Source organism: Periplaneta americana, chromosome 16, assembly GCF_040183065.1.
Source record: "Periplaneta americana isolate PAMFEO1 chromosome 16, P.americana_PAMFEO1_priV1, whole genome shotgun sequence".
Taxonomy (NCBI): Eukaryota; Metazoa; Arthropoda; class Insecta; order Blattodea; family Blattidae; genus Periplaneta; species Periplaneta americana.
This window is the reverse complement of record NC_091132.1, coordinates 123,111,093-123,124,069: the sequence shown is the minus strand read 5'-3', so window position 1 is coordinate 123,124,069 and position 12,977 is coordinate 123,111,093. Positions and strand designations below refer to the sequence as shown.

General features: G+C 35.6%; 1 protein-coding gene across 3 annotated transcripts in view; it reads left to right on the top strand.

The window, feature by feature from the left end:
- Window positions 1–12,977, top strand: part of LOC138691196 (aminopeptidase N-like) — a 98,044-nt gene that overhangs the window by 64,522 nt on the left and 20,545 nt on the right. For all 3 annotated transcript variants that reach the window (XM_069812982.1, XM_069812981.1, XM_069812983.1), the window contains exons 4-7: window positions 8,481–8,780; window positions 9,453–9,636; window positions 11,725–11,881; window positions 12,196–12,277. In XM_069812982.1, coding sequence (XP_069669083.1) covers window positions 8,481–8,780; window positions 9,453–9,636; window positions 11,725–11,881; window positions 12,196–12,277 — 723 coding nt within the window. The remainder of the gene's footprint in view (window positions 1–8,480; window positions 8,781–9,452; window positions 9,637–11,724; window positions 11,882–12,195; window positions 12,278–12,977) is intronic.

Here is a 12,977-nt window from a genome sequence, read left to right as displayed (position 1 = left end):
AAGGTACAAACGGACTTCCTGAAACGAATACTTGGAATTGGCAGAAGCACAGCTAACTGCGGGGTGCTAAAGGAGTTTGGGCTTCAAAACGAAGTAATTCATGTGAAAGTCAGGGTGATAAAATACTGGTTAAAAATTATATTTGGGGATCAGTCGCTTCTACGGTCGATTTGCTACAAAGTTCAACAAAGGGAGGGCTGGGAAAAGGGGTGGGTTTATAAACTGCAGAGAGGGCTGCATCATATAGGAATGGGATGGGTGTGGGAGAAAGGAGAGAATAACAGGAGGAATGTATGGCGTAATGTGAAGAGGCGTTTAATTAATATCGAGAGGCAAGAGATTGAGTTCCAATGTTCGGAAAAGTCCTCACTACAATCAGAGCTCATGCTTAACTGGGGGAGGTGTGAATACATAAATTCTTGTAACAAGGACAGCAGAGCAGGTTTAGCGTGGTTAAGATTGGGGGCATGGAAGGGTAATAAAATTGTCAACGAAGAAGGGGAGCGTCTTTGTCCGCTTTGCAAAGTAAAGGATTCCTATATGCATATTTTATTATTGTGTGTTGAATTGGAACTTGTACGGAGAAAATATTTACCACCCTCGATGCTAAGTCTATCTATCTATCTATCTATCTATCTATCTATCTATCTATCTATCTATCTATCTATCTATCTATCTATCTATCTATCTATCTATCTATCTAGTCGACCTGGTTGGCAATTTGGTATAGCGCTGGCCTTCTATGCCCAAGGTTGCGGGTTCGATCCCGGGCCAGGTCGATGGCATTTAAGTGTGCTTAAATGTGACAGGCTCATGTCAGTAGATTTACTGGCATGTAAAAGAACTCCTGCGGGACAAAATTCCGGCACATCCGGCGACGCTGATATAACCTCTGCAGTTGCGAGCGTCGTTAAATAAAACATAACTCTGTCTGTCTGTCTGTCTGTCTGTCTGTCTATCTACTGAAAAGGAAACGTATCCTGCGACTTCGGTTTGAGAGAGTCCACTAGCATATTGCAGTGGGACAGCGGGGTTAGTAGTTAAAAAGGGCAAGCTAATAAATAATTGAACGTGTTGGTACGTGACGGGAACATAGTTCAGGCAAATGCCGGGGCCCTCAAGTATCGTGTCGGTGAACCTTAATGCGGGAAACTGATATTCTATAATATAAAAGTAAAATATTTACATATCAAGTGGTAATTTGTATTAATTCTACTATTGTTGAGTTAATATGTCAAATTTATGTAACAAATGTTCTTACAAAATTTTATAGTACCCGTATATATGTACGAATAATTATTCATGATATTAAAAAGTAATCAGACTCACTTAATCTGACGGGCCCTTATTGCTCAGGGGGCCCATATGCACTCGCCCCCTTTGCCCCCCCCCTTCTCGGCGGTCCTGGATGTCAGTACTGGTCACTTCCGAAATTACCAGGTGCTCTAGTTTCACCAAATATTATATCAAATACACTTAGATTAACTATATTATCTTCATTATTACAGACTTTATGAAAAGTGTCTTCGGTACCTTATCTTTCTCTAATAAAACATTACGAAAAGCTTACGCAACTCGCTAAAACGAATTAGCCTTCCAGTTTATATAAAAGAAAGGTATTCAGAAAACCGTTACTGTCCTCAAACATAGGCCTAATTTACTTTAATACAATTCTGTCTCTATAAGATCAAACAAACGGCATTTACTCACAATATAATGTAATAAAATCAAGTCAGTAGTTAGTAATTCCAGAGTTCCTATATGCATATCCGGTACATTGTAACTCTAGTAGTCTCTATAGAACTTACAGAACGCATACAAATTAAAAATAAACAAAATCGAAAGTAATAAAATATAAATCAATTAGACAATATACCTTTGAAGTTCAACAAGCCACTCATGTTGAAATTCGGCTAAAAGATTATGTTCCCCACACAAAATACACCACAACACACGACCATAGTAACTACGAAACTGAAACTGATCAGAATTTAGATACTACAGCAAAGAGTTTAATGAAGCAGAACTTACACTTCCCTTATCCAAGAAAAAGTTTCTTCACAATTAGGCCTACTTTTTAACATTTCTGTATTACTACACATTTTAAAACAGAGGTTTCCATCGATTCTTTGTCCTATGATATATTTTATATATAGAGCATATGTAAAATATATAGAGGAATTATAATTTATAAATCCACATCAAAATAAAATACAGAGTGACTCAGAAAGGAATGCATTTTTAGAAAATTGATAACTCGGTAATATTAAATTTATTTATATGGACTAAAAATACAATCTTTGGAAATTATTTGTAAAAAATCATATCCAGATATCTTCCTTTACAGCACTGACATTCCTCGAAGCCTAACATCAGTTCACCCACACATCTGTTGAGGAACTGTTGCCATTTCTCGCACCAGTTTAATTTTATAAGGGCACAAGTCCTTTTGAACATGCGCAAATTTAAAGCCCAGGTCGTTTGCGCACCGATCGCCGAGGATGATTTGCCTCAGATTGCCGAAAGCGCTCGATAGTTTCACTTCTGATGTTACTATGGTGACCACAGGATGCGTATTTGTTGTTGCGCCACTGACTTCAAACTTTCTAACTCATTGTTAAGTAAGACTTGCACTTAAGACACTGGTTAATGTTGTGCAGGCTATAATGTACACGAAATCGATGTCGAACACATATGAAATAATGGTTATTCTCGTAAAATGTCCTTACACAAAACGCACATTGTTCACTTTAATGAAGCGATCCATTGTTACTGATTGAAAGGCCACTTCTACCACTGAAAGCTTGTCGCAAACCCTCCACTATATAATAGTTGGCGTTTTATTTAAACAACACACTCTATAGCATTTATATTGTTAATAATATTGACACTATACAGCAGTAGCATAAATACGCCATTAGACAAAGACTAATATAGGCTTTCGAAATGTAGTAATAGATATTTGATGCGCAATGAAGACATTGTGGTAATTATTTTCTCTGCTAACATTTTATTATTTACGTATAATTTTCTAGAATTGTATTTCTATATCTTACCGGTACCGGTACTGTCATTCACGTTACATGTATAGAAAGGAAAGATGAACAGATGCATAGCAACATATCTTTATGTATTAAGTGCCAGTATGTGATGTAATACACCTCAGAACAGATAACAACCAATGAAAATCCAGGATCTGAAAGATTCCCGCGATTGGGCATAACAGGAAAAAAATATATAACAGTAATTTATTTCAAGCTTGTCTAACACGATCAGTATTCTGATACTTTTGAATACTGACAGTAATTTGACCGTCATGCCGGCCGGTTCTTTGGTTCATGTGCTAGCGCGCTGATTTCCCATCCACGCGGTCTTGGTTCGATCCCCGACCAGGTCGTGATGGAATTTGTGATGGACAAAACAGACGTTGCAGAGGGTTTCCTCGAGGTACTTCCGTTTCCTTCTATCATTCCGCCGACACTCTCCATCTCCGCACTCTCATTTCATCTATCATCTGCAATAGTAAAAATAGGCTGGGGTGAAGTCATTGAAGTAATAGAGTAGTACCACAGTCTAGTATATACAGTCACGAAACTTGAGTTGTGAGGGTGCTAGGAACAAAAGACTGTGCTGGTACTATTTAGCATTGTCTGTAATGAGGCGATATTAGCGATCCTAGTGGTTAGCAACTATCTATGGATGCATATTTATTACGTATTGAGCTTCGTGATTGTATATACTAGACTGTGGTAATACGGTTTTCTGAGGCTGATGCAGGACGGGCTTGGAGCTCGGGGCTTATCAGGTTACTCGTGCGCGGATGGGATCTGGCTCTGTCAGGGGCTGAACGTCCACACACAACGTTTTGACTGATACGGTAAATGTCTGCGGCGGCTAAGAGATCAGACCTTCAGCTGTTCGAGTCCCGACAAGGCCTGGGATTTTTCATTGGAGTTTTTTCTCGTAGTTCTCCCGTTTCCCCATATTAGGCATCTACATCATTCCATCAACATTTCTCCTTTCCATCATCATTCCATAGTATTTTCAGAATGCCGACTGGCGATGCATGACGGATACTGGCCTAGGGACAAGTGGGGTTACCAGCTCGAAACCTGGGTACGCAGCGAAACTTAGTGTAGTCAGCCGGTGTGGTTATGGGAATACGCCTAGTTTGAGGGTTAGCGCAATAGATCGTGAAAGGTCGCAGTGCTGAGTCATAGTGCCATCTCCAGAAATTCCATTCCATTCCATTATTTGTTCATTAGGTATTTTATTCAGTCTTACAGATCATAAAAATTTCATTTCTGTGGCTTTGATGTGGCTTTGGTCATTTTAATACTCACTATTCACTAGCATTGTTGGAATAGCCATAACTTTCTTCTTATTGTTTCACTTTTTGGCTCTTATTCACTGTACTTCTAATTTCATGATCATCTTAATTTCAAAGAAAGAATCTTTGTAATTGATCTTGGAAAGACGGATATTGAGAGGAAATACAAATTGTTGTGTAAGAGCAAAATTTTTAGCAATGAAAACAATGAAAGTATTGTATATTCCATGTTGAATCTTTCGTACACTACTTTTAACACTTGAATATAAATAATTGATTAATTGGCGATCTTACTCGTGTTAATTATGTAAGCATGTGCGGCTTACAGCTGTTTCGGTGCTACTTGACACCATCCTCAGAGCCTTCTGTGTCTCGGCATCATCTCAACTTCGCTGCCTGTTGTGTGGGTGCGTTCGTGTGATGAAGAGTTGTATCAAATAGTGAGTGTGTTCTGAAATTGATCTGTGTGTTGAGAATTTGATTAGGGTGTGTTTTAGTGTGTCTGTATAATTCATATTGTTCTAGTGTGTTGAGTTTTTGGTTTTTAGGTTGTATGTGTAGGATTTCCATGTCTGTATATCTCTCTGTATAACCAATGCTAACCACACATACAATAACATAAATACACACATGGAAATCCTACACATACAACCCAAAAACCAAAAGCTCAACACACTAGAACAATATGAAATATACAGACACACTAAAACACACCCTAATCAAATTCTCAACACACAGATCAATTAAAAAAAAACACACACTATTTGACACAACTCTTCATCACAAGAACGCATCCACACAACAGGCAGCAAAGTTGAGATGGCGCCGAGACACAGAAGGCCCTGAGGATGGTGTCAAGTAGCACCGAAACAGCTGTAAGCCGCTCATGGTTACATAATTAACACGAGTAAGATAGCCATTTAATCAATTATTTATTGTATATTATCAGTATTATTGATCCTGTAAATATAAGCCTGCTTAACGTAGCCTACGCGAGAAAAAAGACGAAGAAACACTAGTAAAAATTTAGATCTAAAATGTTACACACAGCTCAGGGGTGTTAGATATGAATGAACAAAAGATTGTGTATCAGTTCAAAATATAAACAGTAGGTAATGAAGACTAGGTTCATTGCCTTGATTCTGTGGATGGCGTATGAGCGATTCAAGTGGTCTATGGTTCCATTCTCATCCATAGAACTGGATATTGGTCCCTTGCCATGCACTGTCCTGTGTTGTCTCATCACAGACCAGAGAGGGCCGCGATGTGTATCTTTTTAGTGTTGTCAAATGTTATAGGACTATATTCTCCACATCGGTATGAAAGTGATAAGTAAAACGAAACAAAGACAGAAATTAAGAAGAGAAGCTTGGTTACCAGTCCCGATTGCTTATATTTTATGAAATAAATAAGGATGTTCATTTCATTATGTCCGAACTTCCTTCATTTCTTATTATGCTGGTAATTTTAAATATGTGACCAATTTTTTAAACATAGATAGGCTACAGTGACTACCTGTATTTGCTAACCGAATTTTTTTTTTTTACAATTTGTAATAATTAAACATATTTTAAAAAACCATAATAGACTACATTAGCATCTTAGGTGAGATGATGTTATGGCGATAATGTAGCTATGGTGGAAGAGAATCAAAGGAAAGAAGTAGGCTACATTGAATTAAAACTGCCCCTCAATTCTTTGTACAAAAAATTCATAAAATACAGTACATCTAGGATTGAAACTCGATCCTTTTGATGAGAAGTGATCAGCTGATTGGTCAATGATTAGATCGTTTCCATAATAAAACTTTCAGAGCAAAGGAAAAAATAGGATGTGGATGTGAAGTTACTGTCCACAAATGATTTTTCAACAGGAAGGGCAGGCACAATTGAATTACAAATTGGACATCAACATTGCATGTTATACATGTTGAAAAGCAATTGAGAGGTATTAACTTATAAAGTTACATTGGTACTACAATGCATGTTTAGTTGTAACAAAATAACAGGAAACATGGATGTTCGCCATTTGTATCACAGTGACTCCTAAATATTTCCTGTTATAATAATCTGACAACGAAAATTCCTGTTTTAATCTATTTTAAAGAATAAGAGGTTTAGTGGTCCGTGATTAGATTCCCGGGGTAGGCAATGCAAGATATTTATCTTCCATCCATGGCATTGGGTGTTTGTGCCCTGTCATGTAATGCACTGTGTTATCTCAGCAGTGGCCCTGCGACGTACTAACTGCACAGCTGGGGAGACCCACAATGTGTGCCTCTCAAGTATTAGTCCATAGCTATATAATATGCTCTCCTGTACTGCATTGGATTGTAAGTCGGTAGTATGAAAGCAGGAGGTAAAACAGAAGGAGAAAGAAAGAAAGAAAGAAAGAAAGAAAGAAAGAAAGAAAGAAAGAAAGAAAGAAAGAAAGAAAGAAAGAAAGAAAGGAAGGAAGGAAAGAAGAAAGACAGGAAAGAAAGAAAAAAGGAAGAAAGGAATAGACGGAAATAAAAGAAGGAAGGAAGAAAGAAAGATAGAAATAAAGGCGTTTGAATAAATTAAATATACTGACAATATTGCGCAAATGATATTCGTCACAATATAAAATGCATTCCTGTGAACTATAGATTCCGTATAGGCCTACTGCTTTATTATATCATATACATTTATACCTATCTAAACCGACATCTTTTTTTCCGTGTAGCAAATATTATAAAAGTCAACGTACAAAGGAGGCAGACGTAAAAGAACAAAACATAAACTTCAGAATTGTCTCACTGAAACACATAAAAATAGAGAGCAAAAAATGTTTCATCTTGAATCTTGCGTACACTACTTTTAACACTTAAATACAAATGATTGATAAAATTGGCAAACTTACTAGTGTTAAATTGTTTAAGCACGTGTGGCTTACAGCTGTTTCAGTGTATATTATACACCATCATCAGAGCCTACTAGATACTAGTACAGTGTACACCGAAAATCCACAAACGATTAGGAAAACACGAGAATTTTACTTGAAGCAAGTAAAGAGATAGGCTTGGAAGTAAATCTCGAAAAGACAAAGTATATGATTATGTCTCGTGACGGGAATATTGTACGAAATGGAAATATAAAAACTGGAGATTTATCCTTTGAAGAAGTGGAAAAATTCAAATACCTGGGAGCAATAGGAATAAATATAAATGATACTCGGGAGGAAATTAAACGTAGAATAAATATGGGAAATGCCTGTTATTATTCGGTTTAGGAGCTTTTATCATCCAATCTGCTGTCAAAAAATCTAAAAGTTAGAATTTATAAAACAGTTATATTACCAGTTGTTCTTTATGGTTGTGAAACTTGGACTCTCATTTTGAGAAAGGAACATAGGTTAAGGGTATTTGAGAATAAGGTTCTTAGGAAAATATTTGGGGCTAAGAGGGATGAAGTTACAGGAGAATGGAGAAAGTTACACAGTGCAGAACTGCACGCATTGTATTCTTCACCTGACATAATTAGGAACATTAAATCCAGACGTTTGAGATGGGCAGGACATGTAGCACGTATGGGCGAATTTAGAAATGCATGTAGAGTGTTAGTTGGGAGGCCAGAGGGAAAAAGACCTTTGGGGAGGCGAAACATAGATCGGAAGATAATATTAAAATGGATTCGAGTGAGGTGGGATATGATGATAGAGACTGGATTGATCTTGCTCAGGATAGGGACCTATGGCGGGCTTATGTGAGAACGGTAATGAACCTTCGGGTTCCTTAAAAGTCAGTAAGTAAGTAAGTTTGCCACTTTTATCAATCATTTAAAAAATCTTTGTTTTACAACTGAACATTTTTCTTACAAAAATATCTACGAAATGGAGAGTACTAATGAAATAGGAAGATCCTGACTTCTTGCCCCCACACCATCCACACACGTCAATGTCATCAAATCATTTTCAGTAAGATAATTTAGAAACATATGGTATTACAGCGATGATTGAATTTTCATTTACTTAGTTTCAGGGTATATTCATTTTGCATCTGCTTGAAATCCCTACTGATTTTAACTTTTATTTTTACTTCAGATACCGGTATTTATTCCACCACGTAAAGTTAGCATGAAGTTAACTATAATAATAAATTATTTTAAGTACCGGTAAATTTTTCTTTCAGTCCCAATATTGGGGGAAGAATCTGGGATTCCTTCCGAGAAACACCACCTATGTCTACTTATTTAGTAGCTTTTGTAGTGTCAGACTTGAAGAATCTTTCCACAGCTGATGGAAAGTACGGAATTTGGCTTAGAAGTGAAGTTCTGGCTCAAGGTAAATACGCCTTGTCCATTGCACCGACCCTGATTAACCTGCTCGAGAACTATACAGAAGTTTTGTATGCGCTGCCAAAGTTGGATCAAATAGCTGTACCAGATCTTGTCTTTTGGGCGATGGAAAACTGGGGATTGGTGACGCTTGGGTAAGTAAGAATAAAAATAATTAATGCAGTAAGATTAAGTAGTATTACGTACATCAATTAAATAAATACCGGAAGATAATTAAATTGTTAAAAAAATTTTTTCATTATGTGAATACAATCCTTTTGAACTACAATCCCTATTTATTGCTAAAATAATAATCAGTTATGAGTTTCAAACTTAATCACTGTTTCATAAGAAGATGACAACAGTGAAGCATGGTGAAGGAAGTGGGAAGGAAAACTGAAATGTTCGGGAAAAAATACGCACACAGCTGCTCTGATCACAACAGCTTCAACGAAAATCAAAACTTAGTCATTACTATTGGATAATTTTGTTCATATTCTACGAGTCAATTAATTCACCTAGAAAAAGCGCACATGAAATATAATCATTTCTCCTGAAAAAGATAACTAGTAATTCTTGTATGAAATAACAGAAAATTACAATTTACTCAAAACTGACTCTTAATGATTCACGGTACTGGTATTTCTGAAATATTTTTCTTGCAGAAGATGAAATTAGAAACTAAACTGTATAAATAATGTTTCCAAAATCAACTGTTTAAGAATTAGTATTATTGTATATAGAATTCTGCCCACATTTTAAATAATTTTGAGACAAATGTAAAAAAAAAAAAAGTATTTCAAAATAGATGTTTTTCTCTTTTTAAGGGAAAGAAGTGTTATTCACAGGGAAGGCGAATCCAGAGCTACAAAGAAACATGAAACCCTTTTGTTGGTTGCACATGAATTTGCTCATTTATGGTTTGGCGATCTTGTCAGTCCAAAATGGTGGAATTTCTTATGGCTCAATGAGGGATTTGCTACTTATTATGAATATATGATTTCTGCAAAGGTAAGCAGCGAAATAAGTGGAAAGTAGACCATGTTTAATGACTAAAACACAACAAATCGAACACTTCACATAATATAACTTACTTACTTACAAATGGTTTTTAAGGAACCCAGAGGTTCATTGCTTCCCTCACATAAGCCCGCCATCGGTCCCTATCCTAAGCAAGTTTAATCTAGTCTCTACAATCATATCCCACCTCCCTCAAATCTATTTTAATATTATCCTCCCATCTACGTCTCGGCCTCCGTAAACGTCTTTTTCCCTCCAGCCTCCCAACTAACACTCTAAATACATTTCTGGATTCGCCCATACGTGCTACATGCCCTGTCCATCTCGAACATCTGGATTTAATATTCCTAATTATGTCAGGTGAAGAATACAATGCGTGCAGTTCAGCATTGTGTAACTTACTCCATTCTCCTGTAACTTCATCCCTCTTAGCCCCAAATATTTTCCTAAGCACTTTATTCTCGAATACCCTTAGCCTCTGTTCCTCTCTCAAAGTGATAGTCCAAATTTCACAACCATACAGAACAACCGATACCGGTAATATAACTGTTTTATAAATTCTAACTTTCAGGTTTTTTGAGAGCAGTCTGGATGACAAAAGCTTCTCAACCGAATAATAATAGGCATTTCCCATATTTATTCCACGCTTAGTTTCCTTCCGAGTGTCATTTATTTATTTATTTTTTTTTAGTAGGTTATTTTACGACGCTTTATCAACATCTTAGGTTATTTAGCATCTGAATGAGATGAAGGTGATAATGCCGGTGAAATGAGTCCGGGGTCCAACACCGAAAGTTACCCAGCATTTGCTCATATTAAGTTGAGGGAAAACCCCGAAAAAAACCTCAACCAGGTAACTTGCCCCAACCGGGATTCGAAGCCAGGCCACCTGGTTTCGCAGCCAGACGCTCTGACCGTTACTCCACAGGTGTGGACCAGTGTGTCATTTATATTTGTTACAGTTGTTCCAAGATATTTAAACTTTTCCATCTTTTCAAAGGATAAATTTCCAATTTTTATATTTCCATTTCGTACTATGTTCTGGTCACGAGACATAATCATATCCTTCGTCTTTTAAAGATTTACGTCCAAACGTATTTCTTTACTTGCTTCAAGTAAAATTCCCGTGTTTTTCCTAATTGTTTCTGGATTTTCTCCTAATATAGTCACGTCAACCGCATAGACAACCAGCTGATGTAACCTATTCAATTCCAAACCTTCTCTGTTATCCTGGACTTTCCTAATGGCAAAGTTAAAAAGTAAAGGTGATAATGCATCTCCTTGCTTTATCCCGCAGTGATTGGAAAAGACATATATATATATATATATATATATATATATATATATATATATATATATATATATATTAATTCGGGCATATATTATATTAAATGAATGAAAAGGAATTTCATTTTGTACTTATTATTAATATATAAAACTTATGAAAAAATTAAATTATGAGTTTTGTTACATTTAATGCAATTCAATTATTTATTTTTTCAGAAGACAAATTTATATTAGTTATTATAAAAATATAAATGATAGTAGCCTATAGGCCTACTTTGTGTAAATGTAGTGTAATATATATTTCTGCCAGTTTTTTAGATCGAAGTAGGTAAGTGTCACTAAGTAATAAGTACCGACTTTCTTTTTGTACATCTTGATTACACAACTTTTAACACTGTATCACTTCGGAATATGTATGGTAAGATTTTGTGTTAAATTCTAACGTACCTTGTTTACATGTTTCGACCTATTTATGGGTCATTCTCAGAACTGGTCTCTGAAAAGACGAACGACAAGTAGGCTACAAATATTTTGATAATACGCACAGATGTGACAGGTGGTTGCTTATTTCACAGGAACAGAAGATATCTAGACTAGATTAAATGATTATATGGCATTATGAAACAGTAGTAGAAAGGAAAATGTGGAGGAAATTGAACTATTTGAAGAAATGTACACCAAAATGGCTTTGCCCGCAACAAATACCATAGTATTTGTTCCTCATTTCAGATGTGAATAACTTTCATCCTGCTTATTATTCTGTCTAGCAAAGTATATTTTAAACTATTGCAGGTAGAAAGTGAGTGGAATATAGAAGAAGAATTTGTTGTTGATGTTCATCAAGCCGCCCTGCATGAAGATTCATTAAATTCAACTCATCCAATAACATGTGATGTCTCTAGTCCTGAAGAAATAAACTCCATATTTGATAGCGTTTCCTATGACAAAGGTTAGTCAATGAATCCATTATGCTGAATATAATGATTTTACTTGCTATATAAATTTATTGTGATTTACAGTATAACCATAGTCTAGAATATACAGTCACGAACCTTGAGTTTATGAGGGTACTAGGAACAATAGACTGTGCATTGTCTATGATGAGGTGATAGTAGCGATCCTAGTAGTTAGCAACTATCTATGGATACTTATGTCCTACGTATTGAGCTTCGTGACTGGTATATAGGCCTACTAGACTGTGGTATAACGATGCAATTTTATACACAGAGAGTTCACTTTTGATTTTTTTTAATTTCATAACAGCTGGCTCCGTCATCCGGAGCATGGAACACTTCCTAACGTACGAAACACTTCGGAAAGGACTGAGTAAATATCTGAAAATACAGTAAGTTTGTAACTATCTAAACGTTTTAAATTCTTTTCAGTATGAAATTTATTCTAATTATGGTGCAGACCTACTGAACATAATTTTTACGTAATTGAAATATTTTACATAGAGCAAATAATAATAAAAAGGCATTAAATATAGAAGATACAGTATTCGAATAAATTTTCTTTACAAATTTTCTGTCATTAAAGAACAGAGGACCCATAGGTTGTACTGTTATTATTATAATTACGGTACTGCTATTAATTTTTGTAACTATGAAATTTACATTCCTTTTCATCTATAAATGTAATGTTCATAGAAACACAATCGAAATTAATGTGGAACAAATTAGCGCCTACCTATATGAAGATTTGTTTAGGTACCAGTATAGACATTAGGTTATTAATACATAATTACCTGTCATACTGGCACTTTAAAAATTCATCTTCATATACTAATTCTTTAATTTTTACAGTCTGCATTTTGTGCCTTTCAACAGGATGTGAATGCAACAATAGTATCTAAATTTCTTATCTTTTATATAAGATTTTTTTTGCAATTCATTTTTAATTTTCAGAGAAGTCTATATTGTAACTTAAAAGTATTTATTTCAGTCACTGACTTCACATCATATGTTTAAGGTGCTACACCTTTACATTACATATTTAAAAGACGTATGAACGTTTTCGTTGGTCTACGCCAACATCATCAGATA